This window comes from Alnus glutinosa, chromosome 1 (assembly GCF_958979055.1).
Source record: "Alnus glutinosa chromosome 1, dhAlnGlut1.1, whole genome shotgun sequence".
NCBI lineage: Eukaryota > Viridiplantae > Streptophyta > Magnoliopsida > Fagales > Betulaceae > Alnus > Alnus glutinosa.
In genome coordinates this window covers 16,889,927-16,914,965 of record NC_084886.1, presented here as the reverse complement: position 1 = coordinate 16,914,965, position 25,039 = coordinate 16,889,927, and the positions used below count along the sequence as shown (strand labels likewise).

Here is a 25,039-nt window from a genome sequence, read left to right as displayed (position 1 = left end):
TACTATTAAATGTTCTTTGAAATAAATGATAAGGAAAAAAAAGAACAAATAGAGAAAGGAGAGTTTTTTTTTAATAAAATATAGGGAAGCAAAAATGCTACCCTATATAGGTTTTTTTAAGAGTTTTCTTTATATTTAGGGAAAGAGACAAAAGGCACTCCATGGTAGGAAACATGGAGGAGGATTTGGTGGTGTTGTGGGGAAAGCTAAATTAAATCTAACATAGGAAGAGAATGAGGACATAAAGATTCAAGATCATGATATATCCGATTTGTAGAGGAACGATTAGAAACACAAATGTTGAGAGTTTTGTCATTTTGATGGTTGAGAGACTTATACCTGAAGTGGAGAAATTCGAGGTAGAGGAAGATGAAGCGAGCCATTGTTGGTGTACATATGCTGGTGAAGAGTTTTTTGAGGTGGAGTGTAAGGGCAGAAGGTATGTGGCAAATTTAGAGACAAATACGTGGATGTAGAAAGTGGGATGTATCTAGTATCCCATGTACTAATGTTATCTCAGTAATAGAGCATTATGGAGGCAACCCTTCAGATTATTTTAGTGAATACTTTGGCAAGGAAACGTACTTAAAGTCATACGCACCCATCATTTACCCTGTAACGAGTGAAGAGCAATGAGTTAGGACAAATCAACCCATCATTGAACCACTTAGGTCAAGAGCAACTAGAGGGAGACCTAAAAAATGTAGAAGAAGAAGGCTTGAAGAGCCAATAAATCCCTACACAATGAGGAAGGGGGCGAGGGGGTAAAAATAATCAATGTGGAAAATGAAAGAAATATGGTCACACTACACGAACTTGCACTTTAAAGAAGAAACATAATGAAATACAAGAACGTATGACATCATTCTATAGAGAACATGCAACAGCTAATGAGTGCAATCTGGATATGGTAAGTTGTGCGCTTTTGCATTTTTTAACTGTATTGTGAAATACTTGTTATTATACTTTGGTGTTTATTGTGTTATTTGTTTGTTTTTGTAGTTCGGGTGGCTCCTCGAGTGTCCTATTGTTGGGTCATTCTACTACACCAACAACGAGTAGGGGTGGAAAGAGGGAAAAAAGAGGAGGTTCAACCAATGTACACACTACACCAACTAGGGGCAGAAAGAGGGTAAGAGGGGTGTAGACACTGTCACTACCGCACCAAGCAGGAGGGAGAATAATGCAATGGGAGATTCTGTTGCACCCTGTAGTAGGAAGAAGGGCACTCTCAGATTGGCCACTAGGACAAAACTATATGATAGACTAAGGTCAAGAGTTTCACATGTTAGGGGCCCAAACAGTAAAGAAAAACCTGTTGATCTTACTGGTGACCCTGCTGGACCATCCAAAATTTCAGAAAGTGGACCAGCATGTTCATGGGGTCCTCCCAATAGTGGAATAATTTTCAAGGTTGCCCATCCTGATTTTGACATAAGCAAAGCAAAAGTAAAAACGACTAACATGCCTCCACATTGTTTTGAATGAGCTGCAAGGACGAAAAAAAGAAAATGCAATACCATTGCAATCAATAATAACCAGGGAAAAGATGTGGCAACTGTGATATGGCAAGGAGATTTTAATTTATTATGTTTGTCTAACTTTTTGGAAATACTGTAATGTATACGTACGGAATATGTATTTTGATAAATATTGCAAACTATGACTTGGTGCATTGTATGCATTTGTGTAGCTTATGAAATATGTATTTTGGGGAAATACTGCAAACTATGACTGGGCAAAGTATTATGTAATTTTTTGGATGGATGTGTATGAAACTTATTGTGTTATTTTGGAAGTATATGAAATATATGGAGTAGGTCATTTCTAACTTTTGGATGTATATTGCAACTTATGTTTTTGGTCCAGCTTTTGTAGCATTTGGATGTAATTGGTTTTAAGCATTGTATGCACTTGTGCAACTTTTGGAATGTGTATTTTGGGAAATACTACAAACTATGACTTGGCAAACTATATTGCAACTTATTTTTTTGTTTAGCTTTTATAAGCTTTACACAGCTTATGGTTTTAGACCATATGCACCCATCATTCTAACAATTTGGTTGTTGCCTATTTGTAACAACATCACAAAATTTTTCCAAGAGTTGGAACATTACAAAGTTTTACTAAACCAATTACAAGTTTGCATAAACAACAATTGGCATAAGCTTGAAGAGCAATTACATGAATTGTTTTTTAACATCAATAAAAACATTACAAAATGCTTCCAAGAGTTGGAGCATTACAAAGTTTTACTAAACCAATTACAAGTTTGCATAAACAACAATTGGCATAAGCTTAAAGAGCAATTACAAGAATTGTTTTTTAACATCAATAACAATATTACAAAATACTTCCAAGAGTTGGATCATTACAAAATGCAACCACGAGTCAGAGCATTACAAAATTCATCCAAGAGTCAAAGCATTACAAAGTCTTACATAATCACACTTTGATACGGTCATTCTCACATTTTGTAAATAATCAAGGCAACATCATCCTTGAGGCATTGATCTCTTTGTTAGAGGAAGGATATACCAGCGACAACAAAAATATAACCCATAAACAAATTAATGCAAATTAGTACTTCCTCTCCACTGACCGAAATTTCTTCTTCTATTTTCCTAGTTTCTACTTGTATTTCTTAGCTTCATTCTTGCATTTATCAACTTTATTCGAGATGTTTGTTCGAGTTAGTTCCCGTTCAGCCTTCAAACTCTCGTACCACTCCCTCAACCTTGACAACTGATGAGTGCCAAAAAGTGTATATTTGGACCCCTTAATTTACATTAGTTAAACCTTTAGCTTTGTTACTTTCTAATGTTTTGGTTAGTTTTAGTGTTTTTGCGTTTTTGCAGGGCAATAAGAGTAGAATGACAATTTTCAAGGCAAAAATACAGAGAAAAGCTGGATTTTCTAAAGTGCTGAAAAAGTAGATCGATCGAATTTAAAGTAGATCGATCGAAAAGTAGATCGATCGAATTTAAAGTAGATCGATCGAAAAGTAGATCGATCGAATTTAAAGTCGATCGATCGAATTTTTGCGGAGCTGGAATTTCAGAAACCCTAGCTAACTCTATAAATACCATTCTTTTCTCATTTTTAGGAGAGGAGGCCGCTTGGGAGCGCCCTAGGCGCCGTTCTCACTGTAGTTTAGGGCTTCTAGTGTTGATTTTGTCTTAGAACTTCAAATCCTTGTAAGTTTCTTTGATTTTAATGCATCCTTGGTGTTTATTTATGCTTTCTTTTGTTATGGGTAGCTAATATTTTCGTTTAGGGTTGAGGATGAAACCTCACCATTGAAGAGAAACTGAGTTTCATGCTTGTTTATGCTATTTGAGTTTATGGGTCTTGATTTCTCATTGTTCTACTTCGATTTTTGAAATGATGTTTTGATATCTCTTGTGGTTTCCGGATACAAGTGATGATGTGGAATAAGTTTCATTAAATCGATTGCTTGGTTTTTCATCTATCAAAACATTGGATATTCATTGTGTTTCGTTCGACTAATACATTTGATGATTTGGTTTAATCCTAATATCTTTTGTGATTTCAATGGACGGATTCATTGAATGATTTAAATGATTTTTGAAGCAATGTAGAGCGTACCTAAGATTTGTATGTGAGAACCTCAAAATATGTGTGATGAGCATGAGATTAGGTTGTTGTGATTTGGTGAGTGTGGATTCCAAAACCCTAGACCCCTTTATTTTCATTATTCTTGTTTATGTTTTCTTTTATCAAAAACCCCTAAATTTGGAACTAGGTTAAAATAGGATTAGTTTAAATAGAAATTAATTTTCGCAACGCAATTCCCTGTGGATACGATCTCGCACTTGCACATACACTATATTGCAAACGATTCGTGCGCTTGCGAGTATTAAAATTTGCACAACAAGTTTTTGGCGCCGTTGCCGGGGAATTGTTTTGTTTGTGGAAATTGATTTTTGTTTGAATTGATTTTATTTTTCTACTAGTTTAGGTAGATTTTTGTTTCTTGTAATTGTTGTTTTGTTCCTGTTTTACGTTCTGCTATTAAAAAAAAAAAAAAAAAAAACACAGAAAATTGTTTGTGTTCCCGGTTCTGTTTCTGCTGTTTCTGCACTTTCTGAGTGCCCCGCGAAGTCGATCGATCGATCGAAACTCGATCGATCGAACCTTACTTCGATTGTGCGAATTTTCTAAGCAGCAGAAAACCAAAAAAATAAAAAAATATATATAAAAAAAAAAATCAGCTTGTTTTTAGTTCATTTTTGTTAAATATTTTGTTTCTGTTTTACCTTATTTTGTTGTTTGTTTTTGTTTGTTAGTTTATTTTTAATTTTTCAAAAAAAAAAAAAAAAAAAAAAACACTTGGTTCATTTCTTTTGTGGGATATTTGCATGCTATAGGGTGCAAGTGAAGCATGGATTCTTACTTTGATAATTATTGTGATTCTTCTGCACAACATGTTTCACCTAGTGGTAGGACACTTGCTCCAACCAACTACCCTTACAGTTTCAACCCACATGAACCATGTTCATATTGCTTTGATCCTTATCATAGTGCTAGTAGTTGTCCCTCCTGGGAACAATTCTGCAATCTGTCTTATGAGCAAATGAACACCAATCTCTCTAGTCCGGGATTTGATTCAAATTCCAATTTTTACAACCCGGACTGGAGCGACCATCCTGATTTCTCGTGGCAAGCTCAAGCCATGGGAAATTGTGCTCCCCAATTTCAGGAACTGCACTATCCTGATTATCCACAGTTTGATAACCAATCTTCCCATCCTTCATCCTACGTTTATCCAGCCTCTTCTTCACAGTCCACTTTGGAAGACACTCTCAAGGTCTTCATGGAGCTCACAGGTCAGGCTATTAGTGACGTGAAGAATGCTACTATGGAAAACACTCATGCGATTGCCAGGATAGAAGGAAAGCTTGAATATCTGGTTGCTGAAGTCACCAGAATAGAGGAAGAAGAGCGTCAGAGTCAGTCGATGGTTGCAGGGCACTACATGATTGATGAGGATGATGCTAGTCATTCTTGTCATGAGCATGTCCCTACCATCACCATGTTTGAGAATGAGGAAATTGTGGATAGCAATGAGGAAGAAAATGAGGAGCACCTTGAGCAAGCAGCACCCCCGCCAAATCCAAATACATCCAATAATAAGGAAATGAGTACTGAAGCTCAATCCTTCATCACAATCCCTCTTGAGACTTTTCATGAACTCCAAGCTTCAATTCTTAAATGTCTCAAAGAGCCATCTTATGCCAAAATTGTCAAGGATCTATGCACACAACCGTGCAAATCTAGGAACCATCGTCCTAAGAAGATCCTTCGAAGCAAGCAAGTTGGCTACATAAGATGGCGAAACATTCCTCCCGAGGGACATCAATTCTTAAAGAAGAAAGGGTGGAAGGGATTGGTTGGACATCCACATGATCGGGGAAGGCACTGTAAATTTTCTTTTACCTTTTTGTACAGTTGATTTCTTTCATTTTTATTTCTTTTCATTTTACTTTTATTTCTAACAGCAATTAACCTTTTGATGTTTGTTTCTATGAGAAATGTTGCTGTTAGTTTTTGTTGACAGGTGTTTTGGTGTTTAAGTTTGGGGGACGCCTTGACCTTTCACACCTCGATGTTTCCGTATTTCTGGTAATGTATTTCTACACTACACATTGCGGACAATGTGTAATTCAAGTTTGGGGGTATGGAAAAACATTCTGTCCATTTGTTTGTTTGTTTAATATTTCTATTTGTTTAGTTATTTTTAGTTGTCTTTTTGTTCTTAAAATGTTTTAATTAAAAAAAAAAAAAAAAAAATTATGTTGTCAAGTTTGAGTTAAGCCATAGCTGTGGTTTGCATTTCATCGGCTTGCTTACAGTTTTGAACACATCATGTCTTTGGGAATCTGAATCTTTTGACTTATTTTTGGGCTAGTGAGACTTCACTTGTTTGAGTTGAATTATCACGAGCACATTAGCATGTAATCTGTGGGGTATGAATTTGTACTTAATTGTGTATTTTGAGAATTGTTGGATGACTTATTAATAAATAACCTTGGCTTGCAAGATATTTATATATATATATTAAAAAAAAAAAAAAAAAAAAAAGATCATTTTGAGTTTTTCACTGAGTAACCGGGCATCTTGCCTCACTAAGCATTGAGTGTTCGCGTCAAAAGGTGAGAATTTCAATTTGGTTAATTGTATGGCTAGTTTGGCTTCGTAGTCTTTTTGACTTGAGTAATTAAGCCCTTAGGGATGTTTCTACATCTAGTGCCCTAAGACCATCTGGTTTGGGAGCCACTGGCCCAACACTCGTTACATGGGTCAATTAGAAAGCTTAAGGGAGCCGAGCATTGCACAGCCAACATATATAAAAAAAAAAAAACAAAAAAATATATATAAATAAAATAAAATAATTTGCATATCTTGCCTTGATTGTTTCATTTGATAGGGATTCCAATGATTTTTGAAGTACTTATCTTGAGATTAAAATGAAACCTCATAATTGCATGTTGATTTCACTCTACACTTTTGAGGAAATGTAATGTCTTAACTATCCATTTATGAGTGATTTGATGATTGGATCCCCTGTTGATGTTTATGATGGGGTTTGTCTTTTTAAGCATGCCAATGACGTATGAACCATGGTTTGGGTAAAACTCTTTCTTGTTGACAGCATAGTGTTTGAATGTTTGTGGGTATCATTTCTGACAAACCCTCACGAGACTTCACTCGTCTACTAGGGAGTCCTAGGGGTTTAAAAGGCTTGTTGCATACGCTAAATGCAATCGTGTCTCCCACGAAAGAGGACTTATGCTTCATGCTTTGATTTTCTTTTTCATTTTGTTTTGCTAAGGGACTAGCAAAATGTAAGTTTGGGGGTATTCGATGAGTGCCAAAAAGTGTATATTTGGACCCCTTAATTTACATTAGTTAAACCTTTAGCTTTGTTACTTTCTAATGTTTTGGTTAGTTTTAGTGTTTTTGCGTTTTTGCAGGGCAATAAGAGTAGAATGACAATTTTCAAGGCAAAAATACAGAGAAAAGCTGGATTTTCTAAAGTGCTGAAAAAGTAGATCGATCGAATTTAAAGTAGATCGATCGAAAAGTAGATCGATCGAATTTAAAGTAGATCGATCGAAAAGTAGATCGATCGAATTTAAAGTCGATCGATCGAATTTTTGCGGAGCTGGAATTTCAGAAACCCTAGCTAACTCTATAAATACCATTCTTTTCTCATTTTTAGGAGAGGAGGCCGCTTGGGAGCGCCCTAGGCGCCGTTCTCACTGTAGTTTAGGGCTTCTAGTGTTGATTTTGTCTTAGAACTTCAAATCCTTGTAAGTTTCTTTGATTTTAATGCATCCTTGGTGTTTATTTATGCTTTCTTTTGTTATGGGTAGCTAATATTTTCGTTTAGGGTTGAGGATGAAACCTCACCATTGAAGAGAAACTGAGTTTCATGCTTGTTTATGCTATTTGAGTTTATGGGTCTTGATTTCTCATTGTTCTACTTCGATTTTTGAAATGATGTTTTGATATCTCTTGTGGTTTCCGGATACCAGTGATGATGTGGAATAAGTTTCATTAAATCGATTGCTTGGTTTTTCATCTATCAAAACATTGGATATTCATTGTGTTTCGTTCGACTAATACATTTGATGATTTGGTTTAATCCTAATATCTTTTGTGATTTCAATGGACAGATTCATTGAATGATTTAAATGATTTTTGAAGCAATGTAGAGCATACCTAAGATTTGTATGTGAGAACCTCAAAATATGTGTGATGAGCATGAGATTAGGTTGTTGTGATTTGGTGAGTGTGGATTCCAAAACCCTAGACCCCTTTATTTTCATTATTCTTGTTTATGTTTTCTTTTATCAAAAACCCCTAAATTTGGAACTAGGTTAAAATAGGATTAGTTTAAATAGAAATTAATTTTCGCAACGCAATTCCCTGTGGATACGATCTCGCACTTGCACATACACTATATTGCAAACGATTCGTGCGCTTGCGAGTATTAAAATTTGCACAACAACAACACTCTTTGACCTTAGATTTCATGATCACGCCATTTAAAATAATCACATTTCACATTTTGTTGCTGCATAATCGAAAATAAAATCAACCACTTCTGTCCAATCAAAGATAGAACCTTAAAGAAAAAAATTAGGGAAAATTAACAAATACTTCTTACCTTGTAATTTACATAAGAATAAAACCTGATACCAAAATTATTTATGGTGAAGAATGTCCATGATGAAGTTTTCATTCGACATTTATACAGTGGATTGTTAAATCTTAACTCACTCGATTCATTGTCAGAGATATTTATCTTTCACCATCGTTGTCGTGATTGCTCACCGAGAGAAGAGGAAGAACAAGCTTATAGTGAAGGTTTGAGAATCGGTGGCCGTGACTACTCCACAATAGAAGAGGAAGAACCCACCTTTCACTAGCTTTGGGAATGGACAAGTATCTGGAGTATCTTAAGTGATTTTCACACATGAAAGAGATGGGCATAACAGGTAGTTTAGGAGAAATATAGCACGTGTTTCGCACATGAGGGGGTTTCCGTTAGGATTTAACTGAAAATCTAAACGGAGGACTGAGATTAAAACTTTATGAAAGATGAATACCCTAAATTAAGTTATTTTAAAGTTTGGATACACTTTTTCAAAAGTGATAAAAGATTAGGAGTTATAAGTAAAAAATTTCCTTCATTTTTTTCTTTTTGGTGTTTAAACAAAAATTGTGCATTGTCTCTTAAGTGCAGCTATAGAGTCACGTTCTATGAGGCAAATAATCTATCCAACCCATCAGGGCTTTCAAAGGAGAAGAGACAGCAAACCCAATTCACAAAAGAAGAATTAACACCTAGTAAACTCATTTGAGAAATGCCACATAAACTCTCTCGCTCTTACACATTTAAGTATTTACTCTTTAATGTAACACCTATCACGTCAGCTTTTTATTATAACATTTTTTTAATCACACTTGCTTATTATTATTATTATTATTATTTTTGTCAACTACCACGTTATTGAGTAAACAATTAAAAAAAAAAAAGAAGGGTGTGCAGGCCATTTTTCAACCCTTTTTTTTTTTTTTTTTTTTTTTTTGTGAGTGGCGTGACCCTTGCTGAATGCAAACCATCTAAAGTCTAAACAATTTGTTGACTTATTTACGGTCCTCTGAGCCTCTCCACTCGCTGACCGTAAATACCCTCAGAATTCAATGAACCTGGACAAAGCACTATACACACCATCCGTATATAAGGGAAGGGCAGTTTTATCTTTTCAACTCCCCTAAAAGATATATAAGCGGCTTCTGAGTTTTCTCACGCACTCATTTCTCGCGTAGCATCAAAGCTTTGATTTCTCGGGAGTTCGATAGACGAAGGATTAGATTTGAACGATGGGTGGCCAAGAAAAGGTATGTACATTAGTCATATGTTTCTGTTTGTTTACTTGGAAAATATTAAAATTTTCTCGAGGAAAAAAAAATCTCTTGGTTGTATATTAATCTTAATTACTTCATTTGGATTAAAAGTGATCTATTGCTGTTTGGATTGCCTGAATGCTTATTTAACTTTCATGTGTTTTTACATGCTTTACTCGATTGTTGGGGGGGGGGGGGGTTCAAATGAACAGCTTGGATGAGCTGTTTTGAGTTGTGGTTTGAAGAGCATAAGTTTCGATTAGATTAACTTTGATGGTGCACGCATGATAAGTTTCTTATAGAAATTTGAACGGATTAATAGGCTGGAATATTGAAACAAAAATCATATATATATATATATATATTTGGATGAATCAACAAAAATCATATTGCTTTGGAGGCGAGCTTGTTGTGTTCTGGACTGGTTTTCAGGTATTTTGTTCAAGCTATATGCTTGTCTGTGAACCTTAATGATATTTTTCTGACGGCAAAATAAGGAAATTGCTCTCGGAAAAACCGCCGGTCTTCGGACACGGCAGACACTCCGATCCTTAAATCAATAGGGTATTGAAAGAATAACGGAATAGAGAGAATTTTTGGGGGAGAGAGCGCATGTTACGTGATTTGTGGTTTTTTGAGAGAGTGACCCCTTTTAACGTGAGAGGATCTTGAATATGGTTTTTGGATGCTTGCCTTGAATATGGTATCTGAATGCTTGCCACGTGGCGAGCTTAGAACTGTCTGACATTTTCCATGTAGTGGGGTACTTGAGTGGGCTTTGGGCGTATTTATTGTACCAACAAACCTAAATAAGATGTAAGAGTTGAGAGTTGGTCAGATATGACTTATGCTGGTTGAGTTTGGAAGGTTATTTGGATCTGAAGCCTTTTCGTAGTGTTACAAAATATTTTGCTCTCCCATATGTATATCATAATCAAGAGGACTGCTTTCCACAGTTGTTGCAACTGCTCAATAGGCATGGCTGTGGCCAATGATCACAGGCCATGTGCCAAAGTGGGACCAACCAGTCTCATGCTCTGCACTACGCATGCATGGATTCATCAGCCATGTTGAGCTTGCTTTTATTGGTGCTAGTCATAATTGTCATGGCTGGCAGTTCTCGTATTAGAGGTGGGGAATATGACATGCTTGGGATTTTTAAATTTGGCCTTCACATATGGGTTCTAGGTTGTGAGGAGAAACTAAAATGAGCATGGGAACTACCTCTTGCCCAAGCACAGTGGACCAGGATAACTGGATGGTTTGGCTTTGATATATCAACACTCCATCTAATATCTAAAATCTTCACATGGCAATACAAAGAGAACCTCCCTTTAACCTGAATTTTGCAGTACTCTTTGTCTGACAGGCTAAATCTATATGATCATCATCATCACTGGATGGCTGTGCAAAATTAAGATCTTAGGTCCTTACTCTTGACTTTCTTGTTCAAGGTATCAGCAGTTAAGATATTCTATGTTTTTTTGTACTCCAAACCTACTTTGACATATTTCTATGAACGTTGTTAGATTTTTATTTTAAAGTTCAGGTCTGCCTTAAAATAACTGTCAAGTGCTCACTACGTATCATTTAGGTGCAATTTTTTTCTTTTTCTTTTTTTGGTTTCAGTATGGACTTGGAAACACTTTGGTTTTATGTGAGAATGTCTGATGTTGGGTCAAGTAATTGCAACTAAGCTAATTTGCAAAAACATTTACACTGTATTTGTTTTTCTAATAGCATAATTATCTGCTGCAATTGCTTCTATAAGTTATTGTGCATGTTCTCTCTGTTGAGAATAGGCCTCTAAAAGGTTGATACCACTAATCATTGATTCCATTGCTTTCTTGACACGAGCTCTGATCTCCAACCTCGCTGACAATTAATTACTCAAGTGTTTGCTTTTAGATGAGGGAAGGGACCCGATTAATCAGATAAGCTTTAATAATCCACAATGGTTGTTATTTACTTTTGACTTGTTTTGAAAGAATGGAGAGAACAAACGAGGTCTGATTAGGAAAGGTGTGCTCTGGGATATTTGATGCTGATTGAGATTGGTAGTGGCGCATGCAGCAAGAATTTCATGGAAAGCAAGTACATAGACTGAAGAAATCTAGAATTTTGATTTACATTGTGAGGCATGGTTGGATATTTATAGTCTTCTAGTCGTGTCTTCAAGTCTTAAGCTTTGGTTAATTTCAGGTCATAATCTGCCGGGTTTTGTTTCATTAGAAATTTCTTTAACTTTGGGAGTCGAGATTAATCTTGTAATTTCCAGATCTGCTGGTATGGGCTCTACCAGTATTCCATTATTACTAGTTTCTTGATTGCCTTCCTCTTTATTTAGGGACGCTATGACTATGTCAATCAGGAAAGGGATTGCTGGCAGCTTACAAAAACCTATGTGATCTGCCATTTCATTTGGCGAACATTTGAATTAAACCCGCAAAACCTATGATTCCATGAAAAAGAACTCTGATTGTTGTAGGATCAAAACCATGCCTAGACCTTTACCGCAACACATCACAACTAATGCTAATGCAGTGCGTTAATTCAAAGATCCTGCATCAGATTGGGAAGAGCAATTTGTCCTGTGTCAGATTGTCTTGCATGGATCTTTGAACTGCACTCCTAATGATCCAACCATGTAAAACCTTATGGGTTGAATTCATTGTTTCATACTCCCTAATAAAAAGGCATTTTTCATTCATTGGTTGTCTTCTCGAACTTTCAATATATACAGGATCCTAGAGAGGAAGTCATTCAAGCATGGTACATGGATGATAGTGATGAAGACCAGAGACTACCCCATCACAAGGAACCAAAGGAGTTTGTATCCATAGATACTCTTGCTGGTGAGCATCTTTAGAGAATGTTAAATTTGTTAGATCAATGAATGTTTGGGTCTCTGACTTCATATGAGCCATTCTGTTGACTTGTAGAACTCGGAGTACTCAGTTGGCGATTGGATGCTGATAACTATGAAACCGATGAGGAGTTGAAGAAGATTCGTGAAGACCGTGGTTATTCCTACATGGTTTGTCAGAAAAACTAATGCTTGTTAATTTGTTGAGTTTGTCACACTTGCATACCATTTTATGTTTCTAGTGTCAAAAGGTCTTGTAAGACAAGATTGTTCTTGACTAACTTATGGTTAGTCTACATGCTTTGTCACGCTAGATTATTAAGTAAAAATAAAAATAGTCAATCCACGTATTTGTTAGCTCAACATTCTAAAACATCACATACGTATAAGATTGGGCCCTATGGCCAATGAACTATGTTTCAAATGGTACCTCCTCTCCCTATAAGAATAGGGTGGAGGGAATTAGATGTGTATGAAACTTAGGTTAGTAAAAAGATTCTGTTGGACTCTGTAGGTTAAAATTTTTGTGATTCATTCTTACATTTAAAAGGTCATAATCAGGTCTTGCTATTTAAAAAGTTGCAAATTAAATTGAGTCCAACTTCACGCTTGCACCATAATTTTAATAAGAGACACTGTTCTTCAGGACTTCTGTGAGGTTTGCCCAGAAAAGCTGCCTAATTATGAGGAGAAGATCAAAAACTTTTTTGAGGAACATCTTCACACTGATGAGGAGATCCGCTACGCTGTGGCAGGAAGTGGTAGGCTTAATTGTCTTTATTTTGTTTATAGTAAAAAAATTAGCTTCTTTCTTATCAAAAGTAAAAAAATTAGCTTGTTGACTTTTTGCTTTTTGGTGAAGGTTATTTTGATGTCAGGGACCGTAATGAAAAGTGGATTCGTGTTTGGCTGAAGAAGGGGGGAATGATTGTTTTGCCTGCTGGAATTTATCACCGCTTTACTCTGGATACAGACAACTATATCAAGGTATTGATGTGATGCATGTATGATCATAAAAGTAGCTTGCAGTCATGCTGACGAAGAAACAAATTGAAGCATCTCCAGCCACAACCATTGAGCACACTCCATCCAGATTTTTACCTTTTCTCTACCGATACACCTCTTGACCATATTTTAAGTTCTGATTATTCTTATTATTATCTTTCTCAATGCTGCATTACCTTAAGACTTGAGCTATGCATAATTGTTGCCAATATATTGACATATATGTAGTGATACATTTGTCTTACATGACATTGTCTCCTCTGGAGAGTACTCTTGTTGTCATAACTTCTTATGCTTCCCTTGCAATAGTTTGAAAACTTAGGTTACGTTTGATACACGAAATGACTCTTCTATTAGAAAAGAGAATAGCTTTATTGAAACTGAAAGCAGGTGGAATAAAATAGCTTTGGAATGAGAGGATAGCTATTCCTCAATTTAAGGAATAGTCATTCCTTCATGGGCAATGAGAATGACTATTTCAAGTGTTAAAAGCTTATCATATATTCTAATACCAATGTTATTATGTTCAACCTTCTTCCATTCCTAATAAAAGCTATTCATTTTTTTTTTCTAATGGAATAGCCGAATTGCGTACCAAATGTACCCCTAGATTATTAAACTTTGGATATGAATGTATTCTGTTATTATAATTTCCTATGCTGCGCATCACTTAAGTGGCACAACCATGTCTACTAAATGGATAACTCACACAAGCTGGACATATTTTGGACTTGTTTGAAAAATTAGATTAATTGCACTTTGCTATTCATGAGAGACTGGTTTCACATGCCTGGGACATGCATTGTGGGTGTGTTTTCTCAATGCCTCACTGCAAGTGCAAAGTGCTGTTTGAAAAGGCCCACCAATGTTTCTCATAGTATCTTATGATATATTATACATAAGAGATGTTTCTCAAATATATATATATATTTTTCAGGCAATGCGGCTATTTATTGGTGATCCAATTTGGACTCCATATAATCGTCCTCATGATCATCTACCTGCAAGGTATGCTTTTGTCTCTTGTCTCTATTGTGGACATCCTTACTTGTCTATTTTGGTCTAGAGGGCATTCAGCAAGCTTCCTTGAGTGTTATGGAGGTTTTCTTTCATGCAGGAAGGAGTATCTTAAAGCATTTTTGGGGAATGGAGTTGGTGATCGGGCGGTTGATACTGCCACCTGAAATCTTCATTTGCTTCTAAAATTGATCTTAAACAAAAATGTCTTGGCTTGAATAAAAACACCTATGTTTGTATGGTCTGGTATGCATGTGTTGTTCCCTTACTTTCCTATATTTCTCACTATGCTAGTCTAGACTGCTTAACCTCGACGCAAACCTATATCTGTACCTGTTGTATGCCTGTATATGGATGAAAACTGATATAACGTTTTATATATGCAATAAGCATAAGTTCCTGGTTGTGTTGTATTATTACATCTACTTCCTGCTTAGCATTTACTGGGCTTTAATTCTGTTGGTGGTGGGTGCCTGCTGTAAATTCGATTTCAAGGTGTTAAATGGGAGCATACTTTGCGGGAAGGGGTGAGATATTTAGTGTAGTGAGCGTTTTGTGGAGGATTTCTACTGCCTTCTGGAATGTTCCCTACCACGCTGCTTCTGGTTCAGTAGGTGAGAAATGTGGAGAGAAATGACATGTTGTGCTTTGCAGATCTCAAGCAAAATAATTTGCGCCGAACACTCCAAAACCCAAAAGATAAAATAGGTGTCACTGATTACGATTCCTTCAAGAATCCAAATAAATAAATAATGATTCTTATATCTTACTATTTGTCGATTATTATGTAGTGCATAGTTTATTAAGAGAAGGGGCCCCAAAAGGTGCGCACTTGGCCCTCAAGGTCAATCAAAGGCTATACTTTGTGTAATAATGGTTGACAATGCAATAACACTGCAGATTTGCAGGGCCTTAGAATATTTTAATGGGGGCTTAAGGGAAGGGTGTAGAACCTCAAAGAATATGCCCGACAAAATTATTTTTCAGAAGGATCCAGAGTTGTTGGGTGGGCGAATCTTCTATGTTTGGCCTTGAACATTGGCATCATACTATTTTTTTGCCTTGCCAGAATATTCTCTCACCAATTCCCTCTTCTTCTTTTTCACCAACAAGATCTGAATTAAGAGAAACTTGAAACCAAATGGAAGGCATAGTCACCAAGATTGTATTCATCTGCCGAAAATTTCTTAATCATCATGTTGGTAAAAGATATTGAGGTGATTCGTACACTTTAAAATGTAACATCCAACTTGAAAATAGTGTAAACCCATTGAGCTTGTAATGCGTCTAATGTTTAGTTTGTCTACTTGTGACTTTGTGGTTTCCCATTGAATAATTAGGTTCCCCAATGGGTGTAAATAGTTCAGGGTCCGAACCAATGAATCTGAAAGACGCCCGCAACATACAAACGGGAAAAGTCGAGAAATGCAAAAGATGCTAATCAACCCTTGGTAAGACCTACAACATTTACCATTCTATCACGTTTAACCCCTTTGGTAAAAGGTTAGAATTACTCGACCACGTCTTCTTGTAGAATTTGTTCACTAGGGTCCATTTTAATGGACCCCAACTCCATAAATATTATACTCGATGAAAAACGCAGTACAACCCCATAGAACTTGGAGGGAGTGAATATGTGATTGCAAACAATCAGAACAGTTTAACATTCTCACAGTGTTAATTACCAGAATCAAATAAAGTATAAAATAAATCTAATACAGGTTTTGGTAACGAAGTGAAAACTTTTAAAAAACTCTTCAAAATTTTACCGCTCCGAAAGCAACCAATCCCATGAAAATTTTCACTATTGAAGAAATCAATTACAATCGGTCTATATTAACAAAACCCTTAAAGTCTAGACACTGGCTTGTACCCCAACAAATGACCCGTTTGTCTTATGCCGCGATAGGTCAAGAACTCTGGTAGTAGAAAGCTTTTCTATGGTGGTTTAATGGAAACAATTGAGGGGTTTGTGTATCAGATTAGGTTTAGGAAGATTTGGTATCTCTCCATTAATAAAGAACGATAGCTTCCACTCTTAATGAAAATCGTGGCTTAAGAGGCTTTCTAAAGGTAGCATGGAAACTGGGTTTTAAAAGTTAAGTCAGCTAAAAAATAAAATTGTCTGCAGCCATTTGATCAATCGAGCTTTTGGGTTTTAGGATTGCATGTGTTCGATCAATCCGACTACAATATAAGTGTCGATCGAAACTCTCAGATTTTGTAAGGAGAATTGATGCACATCTTTGATCAATCAAACAATGATTGACCTTGCTATCGAACATCTATGGAATTTGTATAGGAAAGTTTTCATTGGTTTAATCGATCTATTTACGATTGTGCATCAATCGAAGTCGAATTCTTCAATCTCATCCTTGTATTGAGCTGACATTTTACATCGGCTCAATCCTATACGAAAACCTAAAACATTGCAACCCAAGACATAGTTCCTGCAAATGAGAAAGCGATTAGGCAAATTAAAAGAACTTGTTAGAGCGAGCCGACAGAAAATAACTCTAATGCCTAAGGTAGTTATCACTTTTAAAATAGATACCAACAAAATCACAAGAGAGTTTCTTGAGATTAAGAGATTCGAAGGAAACCTTTTGCCTATACTTGGTGTGGTTTATATAGTAGCTTGGTGCTGAGTGTGGCATGGGAGGTTGATCCCCGTAACCCCCAAATCCAAGGATTGGGGGTATGGCGCTGGCATTGTCGAATGCTACGTGTCAATAGAGAGGTGATTTTTGTACCTTCAAATTGTGGGATGGGGCATATAGCCTGAGTATGACTCGAATTGATGTGATCTCTGTACCCTCTAAATTATGGGATTCAGGGTATGGCGTGGAGATTGCTTTGATTTCTGGGTGCTGTGAGATGGCAACAAAATCTCGGGGTTTTTCGAAAAATAGGAATGAATCCCGGATATTGTGATGTTTCATTAAATTCTGGCTATCGGTGTTTGAGCAATCGGATGGAAGCGTGATCCCCGATCGACTGTAGACTCTGAGAGGTGAAACTTGATAGTGGGCTCTGATTAGCTATAGTGATAGCGGCCTGGGCCTTGATTGCCCGCCTAATTCCCAACACATAATAATACTTTGTTGCCAATATATTTATGTTGAGTTGTTGACAACCTCTAGTATCTAATATTCTCATCCCAACCTACCAAATAAAAGCCATTCTAGCTGCTATTCTACAAAGCTTTAATACTCCGAGTAGGGATGTACATGCGGCTGTGGATACTGATGCAATTATTTACAAGATATGTATCTGCATCCGCAAAATATGGATATCACTTTTAGATATCCACATCGGCATTATGTTTTACTAACCGCATCTACGCCGTTATTATTCATTATCTGCATATTAGGTAATGGATCTTTTGGGCCTATTTTAGTCTTTTGGATCTTCTTTAGGTTTTTATTATAGCTTATTTTAAACAATTTTGAAAATAATTTAGGCCAATTTTAGTGTTTGTGGCTTGTTTTTTTTTTTTTTTTTTTTTTTTTTTTTTTTTTTTAAGCCCTAATTTTTTGAAAATGTATTGATTTCACATTATTTTAACATTTTTGCCTAAGTGTTACAAAAGTAAAATAGCCAACCAACCAATGTAAATATAAATATAATCTACATTACAAAAACTACATAGCCAACCAACCAATGTAAATATAACCTACGCCTAAGCCATAACAATGTCGTTTTGATGATTTATTATTTATATATATAATGTTTATTATATATAGATGGTAGGACGCCGACACCCTAAAAGTGATATTCACATCAATATCTGCATATGCAGATAGTAATTAATACAAAAAAAAAAAAAAAAAAATTCATCTAATTAAAAAACCACTTGCTAGGACTGGCTTCCGACATCACTCTTCAATGTCTTCAACAAACAGTGGGTTCCACCCTTTCACAACACCATTATGGAAATTCCAGAAAGTTCTGAAAGCCAATTCATTCCTCGAAAAAAAAAAAAGAAAAAAAACCATTTCCAGTGCCATGCCAGTGGATTCCAATACCCTTCACAACACCATCACTCCCATGGGAATTCCAGAAAAGTTCTGAATGCAGAAATCCAATTCATCTCACAAAAAACTAAAGAAATATCCAGTGCCATTAGAGAATGCTCTAGAACTTTCCACTATACCAACTTTTTTTTTTCTTTTTTCTTTTTGATGAATATGAAATTCATTAAAAACCGAAACTCAAAATATACAAACTGGTTACAAAATATAAAACCCAAAAACCTTTTACAAATCAGTTATTTATTTATTTTAAACGAAATAAAGGTCGGTGGTTATTTATTAATTTACTTCAATAAATTCCTACCTACCATCGCACTCCAGTGACTCCACAACCTTCTTTGTCATTTTGGGTAGACTAAACAAATATATATATATATATATATATATATATATATATATATATATATATATATAAGCGTGCCAAACTACTTTCCCAAAGGAGAAAGGGAGTGAAAGGATTGAGGAGAGAGAAAAATATCTGAATCCCATTTGGGTTCTCTCTTTTCATCATCGCCTTCTAGCTCTAACATTTCATATCTCCTTAAAAAGGAAAAAGATAATAGAACCCTACGCCCCCCCACCCACAACCACCAAATAATGAAAAAAAGTAGCGAATATATTTATAAATTGAAGATACCCTTTTCACATTTACATCCTTAGTTCTTAGTTCTCCTGAGTTCTTCCCCTTTCTTGACCTTCACAGCCACCTAGCTAATCTCCTCTTCTCTTTCCAGTCTAAGGTTGTTTGATTATTATTCCCATTTGAAGAAACCCTTCTATTATCAATAGCTAGCCTACTCTCATTGAAAGTCGAAGTTTCAACTGCATTTTAATTTCTGGACTTAGGCCATTTTATCCTCTCAAAAACCCAAATCAAATCAAATCCATACTTCTGTGACCAACCCAGATCACAATTAATCTTCTTTGTGCCTTTTTTCCAACCAGGAATCCTCAAGGCCGAGTTAAAGGAGGAGTTTCCAGGAGCCAGTTCGTCTTCTTCGCCGTCTATGGATATTCCTCCTCCTCAACCAAGGGAGGGACTCCATGACGCAGGCCCTCCACCATTCCTTACCAAAACCTATGACATCGTCGACGACCCCACAACAAACCATATTGTTTCTTGGAGTATAGGGAACAACAGCTTCATCGTATGGGATCCTCATACCTTTGCAATGAGTCTTCTCCCCAGATTCTTCAAGCACAACAATTTCTCAAGCTTTGTCAGGCAGCTCAACACTTATGTAAGTATGAATTATACATTTTCGATCATCCTTTTATCATTAGAGAATGGTGATCTTACATCTTCGTTCAATATGTACATTATCTTTGTTTGCTTCTGTTCTTTTCTTGTTTTATAGATTTGATTGGTCTCTCTTTTTCTCTTTCTTTAATGGGTTGCTTAATGCGGACATTTTGTTTGTTTTGATAGAAAAAGAAGGTGCAAAGATTAGAACATAGAATATACATGACCCATTATTTAGCTGCTTTTGCTGCCTCATGATTTATTTAGGCTTTACAAGCTTTGATGTTCCGGTCTTACTATATGTTATACGATGTTGAAGGTTAGTAATGTTATTTAGTAAATTGTTATACGACTGATATAATTAGAATGATGTGACAGTAAAAATTAACTTTTAGATCAACATAAAAAATTAATAACTAATTTTTATTGTCCCCTCATCGAGGGTCGTATAACGATCTCTTAAATAGCATTTCTCGACTTTCAAATACTTAACTGTTACTGTGACCTTCAATATGAATGTGAACACTAAGAAGGAATTTGATTAATGTTAGGGGTTTAGGAAGGTTGATCCAGAGAGGTGGGAGTTTGCCAATGAAGGGTTTCTTAGAGGACGAAAGAATCTTCTAAAGAATATGAGGAGGAAGACGACGACTCAACCTCAGGCTTCACAACAGGCTCTGGACGCTTGTGTTGAGGTTGGACTGTTTGGATTGGAGGGAGAAGTTAATTGGTTGAGGCGTGACAAGCAGGTTCTAATGGGGGAACTGGTGAAACTTAGACAGGAACAGCAGAATACTAGAAGTTACCTTCAAGCAATGGAGGATAGACTTAGAAAGACAGAACAGAAACAGCATCAGATGATGAATTTCTTGGCAAGAGCAATGAAGAATCCCTACTTTTTACAACAATTAGTTCAGCAGAAGGACAGAAGGAAAGAACTCGAGGAAGCAATAAGTAAGAAGAGAAGGCGACCTATTGATCTAGGTGGAGGAGGAACCTTTGTCAAAGTTGAGCCTGATCAGGATTCCGGCGGCATGTCCGAGTTTGAAGTTTCAGAACTGGACATACTTGCTATTAACATGCAAGGACAAAATGGAAGCCAAAAGAACCCTGTGGAAGAATATATAGAGAATGGAGATCAGGAACATGAAAGTAGAGATAAGGACCTTGATGAAGGATTCTGGGAAAATTTGTTTAATGATCAGAATATCGCAGAAGAAATCGGCATTTTAGGTGTTGAACAAGAAGATAATGAGGAAGATGTGGATGTTTTGGCTGAGCAGCTCGGTTTCTTGGCCTCTAGTACTCCCAAATAGAGAAGTACTCCTTGTCCTGGTTAATTTTCTACTTTTTTTCCTTCCATGAGCTGGATTGGAGACTTGCTATTGACTGCCTAATCTACTGTTTGTTTTTGTTTTTTATTATTATTATTATTATTATTATTATTTAGGTCTCCTTGATGCCAAAATTCATGTAAATTTTGGCGTGGGTTTCTTGGTATCGACAAGGAGCGGATGCAATACATGAACACTCAGGAATGTACTTCAAAGGACTAATTAAGCATACGGCAATGCATGACATTGCAATATTGCTTAATTGTTTTATGGAATCACTTAACAATTCTATCTCTTTTAGGCGCCCTTTAATATCATTAATGTTTCCCAAATTCCCATTAATTTTTAGTGGTGTCTATTGCCTTGGGTTAAATCACTGCTTACCTCAAAAATTTAAGTAAATTTAATTATTTAATTAATATTCTAATACTTCTCCTTATGTGTGGGTTCAAACTCCCTTTAAATAAGTGAAATTTAGTATGTGAATTATTTACTTAAAATGAGAGGTGAATGACGGACACAAGGTTTGAATTAAAAGCTTATGTTAAATAATTACTTATCTAAAAAACTTAAGCTTATTATAAAAAAAAAAAAAAAATTAATTAATTTAATAATTTAATTAATACTCTAACAAATTTCTCTTTTTAATCCTATGATATAAATTCATTGTTGGCATGCAGTACTTCTTGGTACGTACGTTTGAATTGCTAGCTATATTGATTTTTGTTCTCAAAATAGAATACTCCATGAACTCTTTAACAGATTGTAATTGCTTCTTATGCAAGGGATGCGATCGAGTAAATTTATTCATATGCAGCTGGACTTGAGGAGGGTTAAGCTCCAAACATAAAAACCATAGGCGGACAACTCGATCAGTTCAGATCATGCTACGTACACTTTCTCTCTTGACACTGTTTTCATTAACGCTATACTTTTGAGCTGTACGTTTTTCTGCAGTATAATTAGGCATTTGATCAGTGTCCTGGAGGTCGTGGATTAATGTATACGGTGGCACCTAGCATGCATGAAGCATTGGAGCGATTAGATTATGACCGTCCATTTTTAAACGATCATGATCACTCAATCTGGACAATATGATGCTTCAATTCTAAAGTATATTCAACAGTTGGATTTACTGGACCGTTAGTAAAGTCAACTGTAAGATCAAATTAACTTTGATTTAACAGTTGTGATTAAATAATTGTTACTAACCATTACTATTTAACGGTTATCATTAAATAATCGTTGATAATAATTTAATCTAACGGTTAGAATTAAGCATATGTTAAAATAGCAATTTGTAACAGTTAGATTAATTAGCATTTTATTACTGTTGAATTAGCAGTTTGTAACCCTTAATTGGTAGATTATTACTATTAGAATAGTAGTTAGTGTAAGTTGGATTAATAGTTAATTTCAAAACTAAGTAACTGTTAGTGAACATACATATATAACTGCTATTTTTAACACTAGATAGTAGTCTAGGGGTGAAATAATCGCCCACTAACCACTAACCGCCTATAATCGCTAACCGCAAAACTGTAAAGCCACTTTTAAAAGCAGTTGGAAATAACTGCTAACCGCCTTTATTTTTATATATGAAACGACGTCGTTTTGGTTTTAAACACCAAAACGGCGTCTTTTCACCCTAAATCCTAAAGGGAAAAAAACACACCTTCGAGTCTCATCTCATTCGCTCATTCTCTCTCTCAAGCTGCCGGCAATAGCATTGAACTCATCTCTCTCTCTCTCTCTCTCTCTCTCTCTCTCCATCGCACATTCACTGTCTTCCATCGCCGCCACACTGCCTCCCTCTCCCTCGCCGGACTGCACATCCCTCATCCAGGTATCACTTTTAAGTTCAAGTCTAAATCTTCATTCTCTCTCTTTTTCCTCTCTTGGATCAGTTGGGTTTTTGTGCTTTAATGTTAAATTTTTAAGAAGATCGATCTGGGTTTTGTACATCGATGAGCTTGATTGATTTTTTCCATAAATTTTTTGAAAGAAATTTTCGTAGGTCTTTGTGATGAAGACTATATGATGTTTTGTTTATTTATTTATTTATTTTTATTTTTTGATGTTTCGTTTAATTTGATTGTTGAGGACCGGTTGGCGGTCGGAAGAGGTGGTTGTTGATTTTCGATAATCGCCTAGGCAGTTGTGGTTAGTGGTTTTAACTAATAACCGCTAATCACAACCACCTTTTCACCCCTACTAGATAGTATTTTGCAGTCTAGTTTTCAATCACAAAAAAATTCCACTCTTCTTCTGTTTCTCTCAAACATTTTATGTTCTTTAAATTTGAGTCTTTTTCAATTGCTAGAATGACATAAATTTCCTATAAACCGGTTTATAAGAAATTTTCTACAATCTATATATAAGATTGGCATGTGTCCTTTGACATTTGACAAACACATATTATTTAAATAGCTTATGTTTCTCACATGTTTAAATGACACATATCATTTTTGTACGTGGGTTGTTAGAAATTTTTGTCCTTCCTAAAATAGAAAACTTGAGGGTTTACACGTTTAATTAGTTGAGTAGTTTTGCACAATTAAGTTTCGTTTGTGCAAAACTACTCAACTAAACAACAGAGAATTTTTGAACTTTATTTTGATTTTCCTACGTTCAATTACTTTTTCAAATGGGTTAACATGTCTGTCTTCATTGACTAGGTCTCAATGATAGGAAACTAATGTTTTTTTTTTTTTTTTTGCGTATTTGCCTTTTAAGTCACGAATCATAAATGAAACATGAAATCTATATATATATGATATATCACAGTTTATTGGCGAGCATTTTAGTAGTGCAAGCTAGTGCCATAATTTGTTTGTCGTTTGGGACTGGGCACAAAGCATGTTGCAGTACTATCGATCTGCTGAAGCGATAAGGTTTCACGTGCTGGGCATGAGCAGTACTGTGTAGGTTTCACGTGCAATTGGCGATTGGCATTGTGTAGGTAGCAACTAGCCAACTGTATTTCTCTTCTATCTCTCCAACTCTACCCCCGGCCAAAAGAAAATATCTTAACTTTATTGTTTTGAAAAGAAAAGAATCTAAAATGATGGGTTTAATTACCATTGTCTACTTCTTATATAGGAAACAAATCCCTACTGTATGCTTGTACAGGTCATGGATAAGTAGGAAGTTTCTTTCCCTATTCTAGATCGAAATTTCCATTACTCTTATATATATATATACTTCATAATTACTGAAACAAGATACAGAGAAAGACAAAGACAAAACAAAAGCAAACTAACAACTCAATAGCCCAACCAAAATAGCTAGACTACAATCATCTCAGGGCCCATAAGGAAACCCAAGAAGGTATAAGTCACTTGGAAATGTAGCTTTCGAAAGAAGCGGCCTACTAAGATGAATAAAACTATAAGGAATAAGAGAACCCGGCCCCTATAAACTTAGATCTAATTCGGTTTTCAAAGAAACTGAACAGACTAAGAAATAAAAACTTAGATCTAGTCCAGCTTTCAAGGAAACTGAACAAACACTTAAAAAAAAAAAAAAAAAAAAGATTTAGTGTCGCTTGTTCAAAACGACGCTAAATAACATAAACAAGATCTCTAACATAGAAGAAGAGTTTGAAGCCCAAACGGTTTGAGTTACATTGTAAACAACAACTTCCAACAGAAAAACACAGAAAATAATCCAAAAACCCATAAATCAGCAGCTTCGATGGAGGGCGAGGCAAAGGAAAGCAGCGTGAGGAGGCAGTCTAGCTAGCACGTGATGTCCACGCACCGGCGCGAGAGATCCATGCTTGTACGTGTGAGATCTACGCGCAAACGCCTAAGGTCCACGTGCCAACACTTGTGGGTCGAATGGAGAAGCGGTTGATGGCATTCGGAAGTTGGGACGCCGAAAAGAGCGGTAGAGAGGCGCGTTGCAGGCTAGAACTGGAAGAGAAAGGAAGATCTAACTTTGAAAAAAATCAATCTTTGAAACCTCAGATCTGGCAAACGACGCGGTGGAGGAAGACGAATGACGAGGTGGATGATGTGGCCAATGAGGGTGGGAAACTGAGGTTGTGGTTATATGGGGATCAAGGATAAATCGTCAACAAAGACGACATATAGAA

At 36.0% G+C, this 25,039-nt stretch overlaps 2 protein-coding genes across 4 annotated transcripts; both read left to right on the top strand.

Annotated features, from left to right (window-relative positions):
• Positions 1 to 9,277: 9,277 nt before the first annotated feature.
• Positions 9,278 to 14,742, top strand: LOC133875139 (acireductone dioxygenase 2). Its single transcript, XM_062313157.1, has 7 exons — positions 9,278 to 9,435; positions 12,185 to 12,296; positions 12,384 to 12,478; positions 12,954 to 13,068; positions 13,170 to 13,294; positions 14,250 to 14,320; positions 14,430 to 14,742. The coding sequence occupies exons 1-7, from the start codon at positions 9,418 to 9,420 to the stop codon at positions 14,494 to 14,496; spliced, it is 603 nt and encodes a 200-aa protein (XP_062169141.1). The 5' UTR covers positions 9,278 to 9,417; the 3' UTR covers positions 14,497 to 14,742.
• Positions 14,743 to 18,814: 4,072 nt separating this feature from the next.
• On the top strand, positions 18,815 to 22,223 carry LOC133875123 (heat stress transcription factor A-6b). Of its 3 annotated transcripts, none has more exons than XM_062313149.1 (3): positions 18,815 to 19,604; positions 20,158 to 20,926; positions 21,726 to 22,223. In XM_062313149.1, exons 1-2 carry the CDS (start codon positions 19,371 to 19,373, stop codon positions 20,920 to 20,922), a joined length of 999 nt encoding a protein of 332 aa, XP_062169133.1. In that variant the 5' UTR covers positions 18,815 to 19,370; the 3' UTR covers positions 20,923 to 20,926; positions 21,726 to 22,223. The 3 variants fall into 3 exon arrangements, with proteins under 3 accessions (XP_062169133.1, XP_062169126.1, XP_062169116.1); XM_062313142.1 differs by having other exon boundaries at positions 20,158 to 20,941; XM_062313132.1 differs by having other exon boundaries at positions 20,158 to 22,076.
• Positions 22,224 to 25,039: the final 2,816 nt, after the last annotated feature.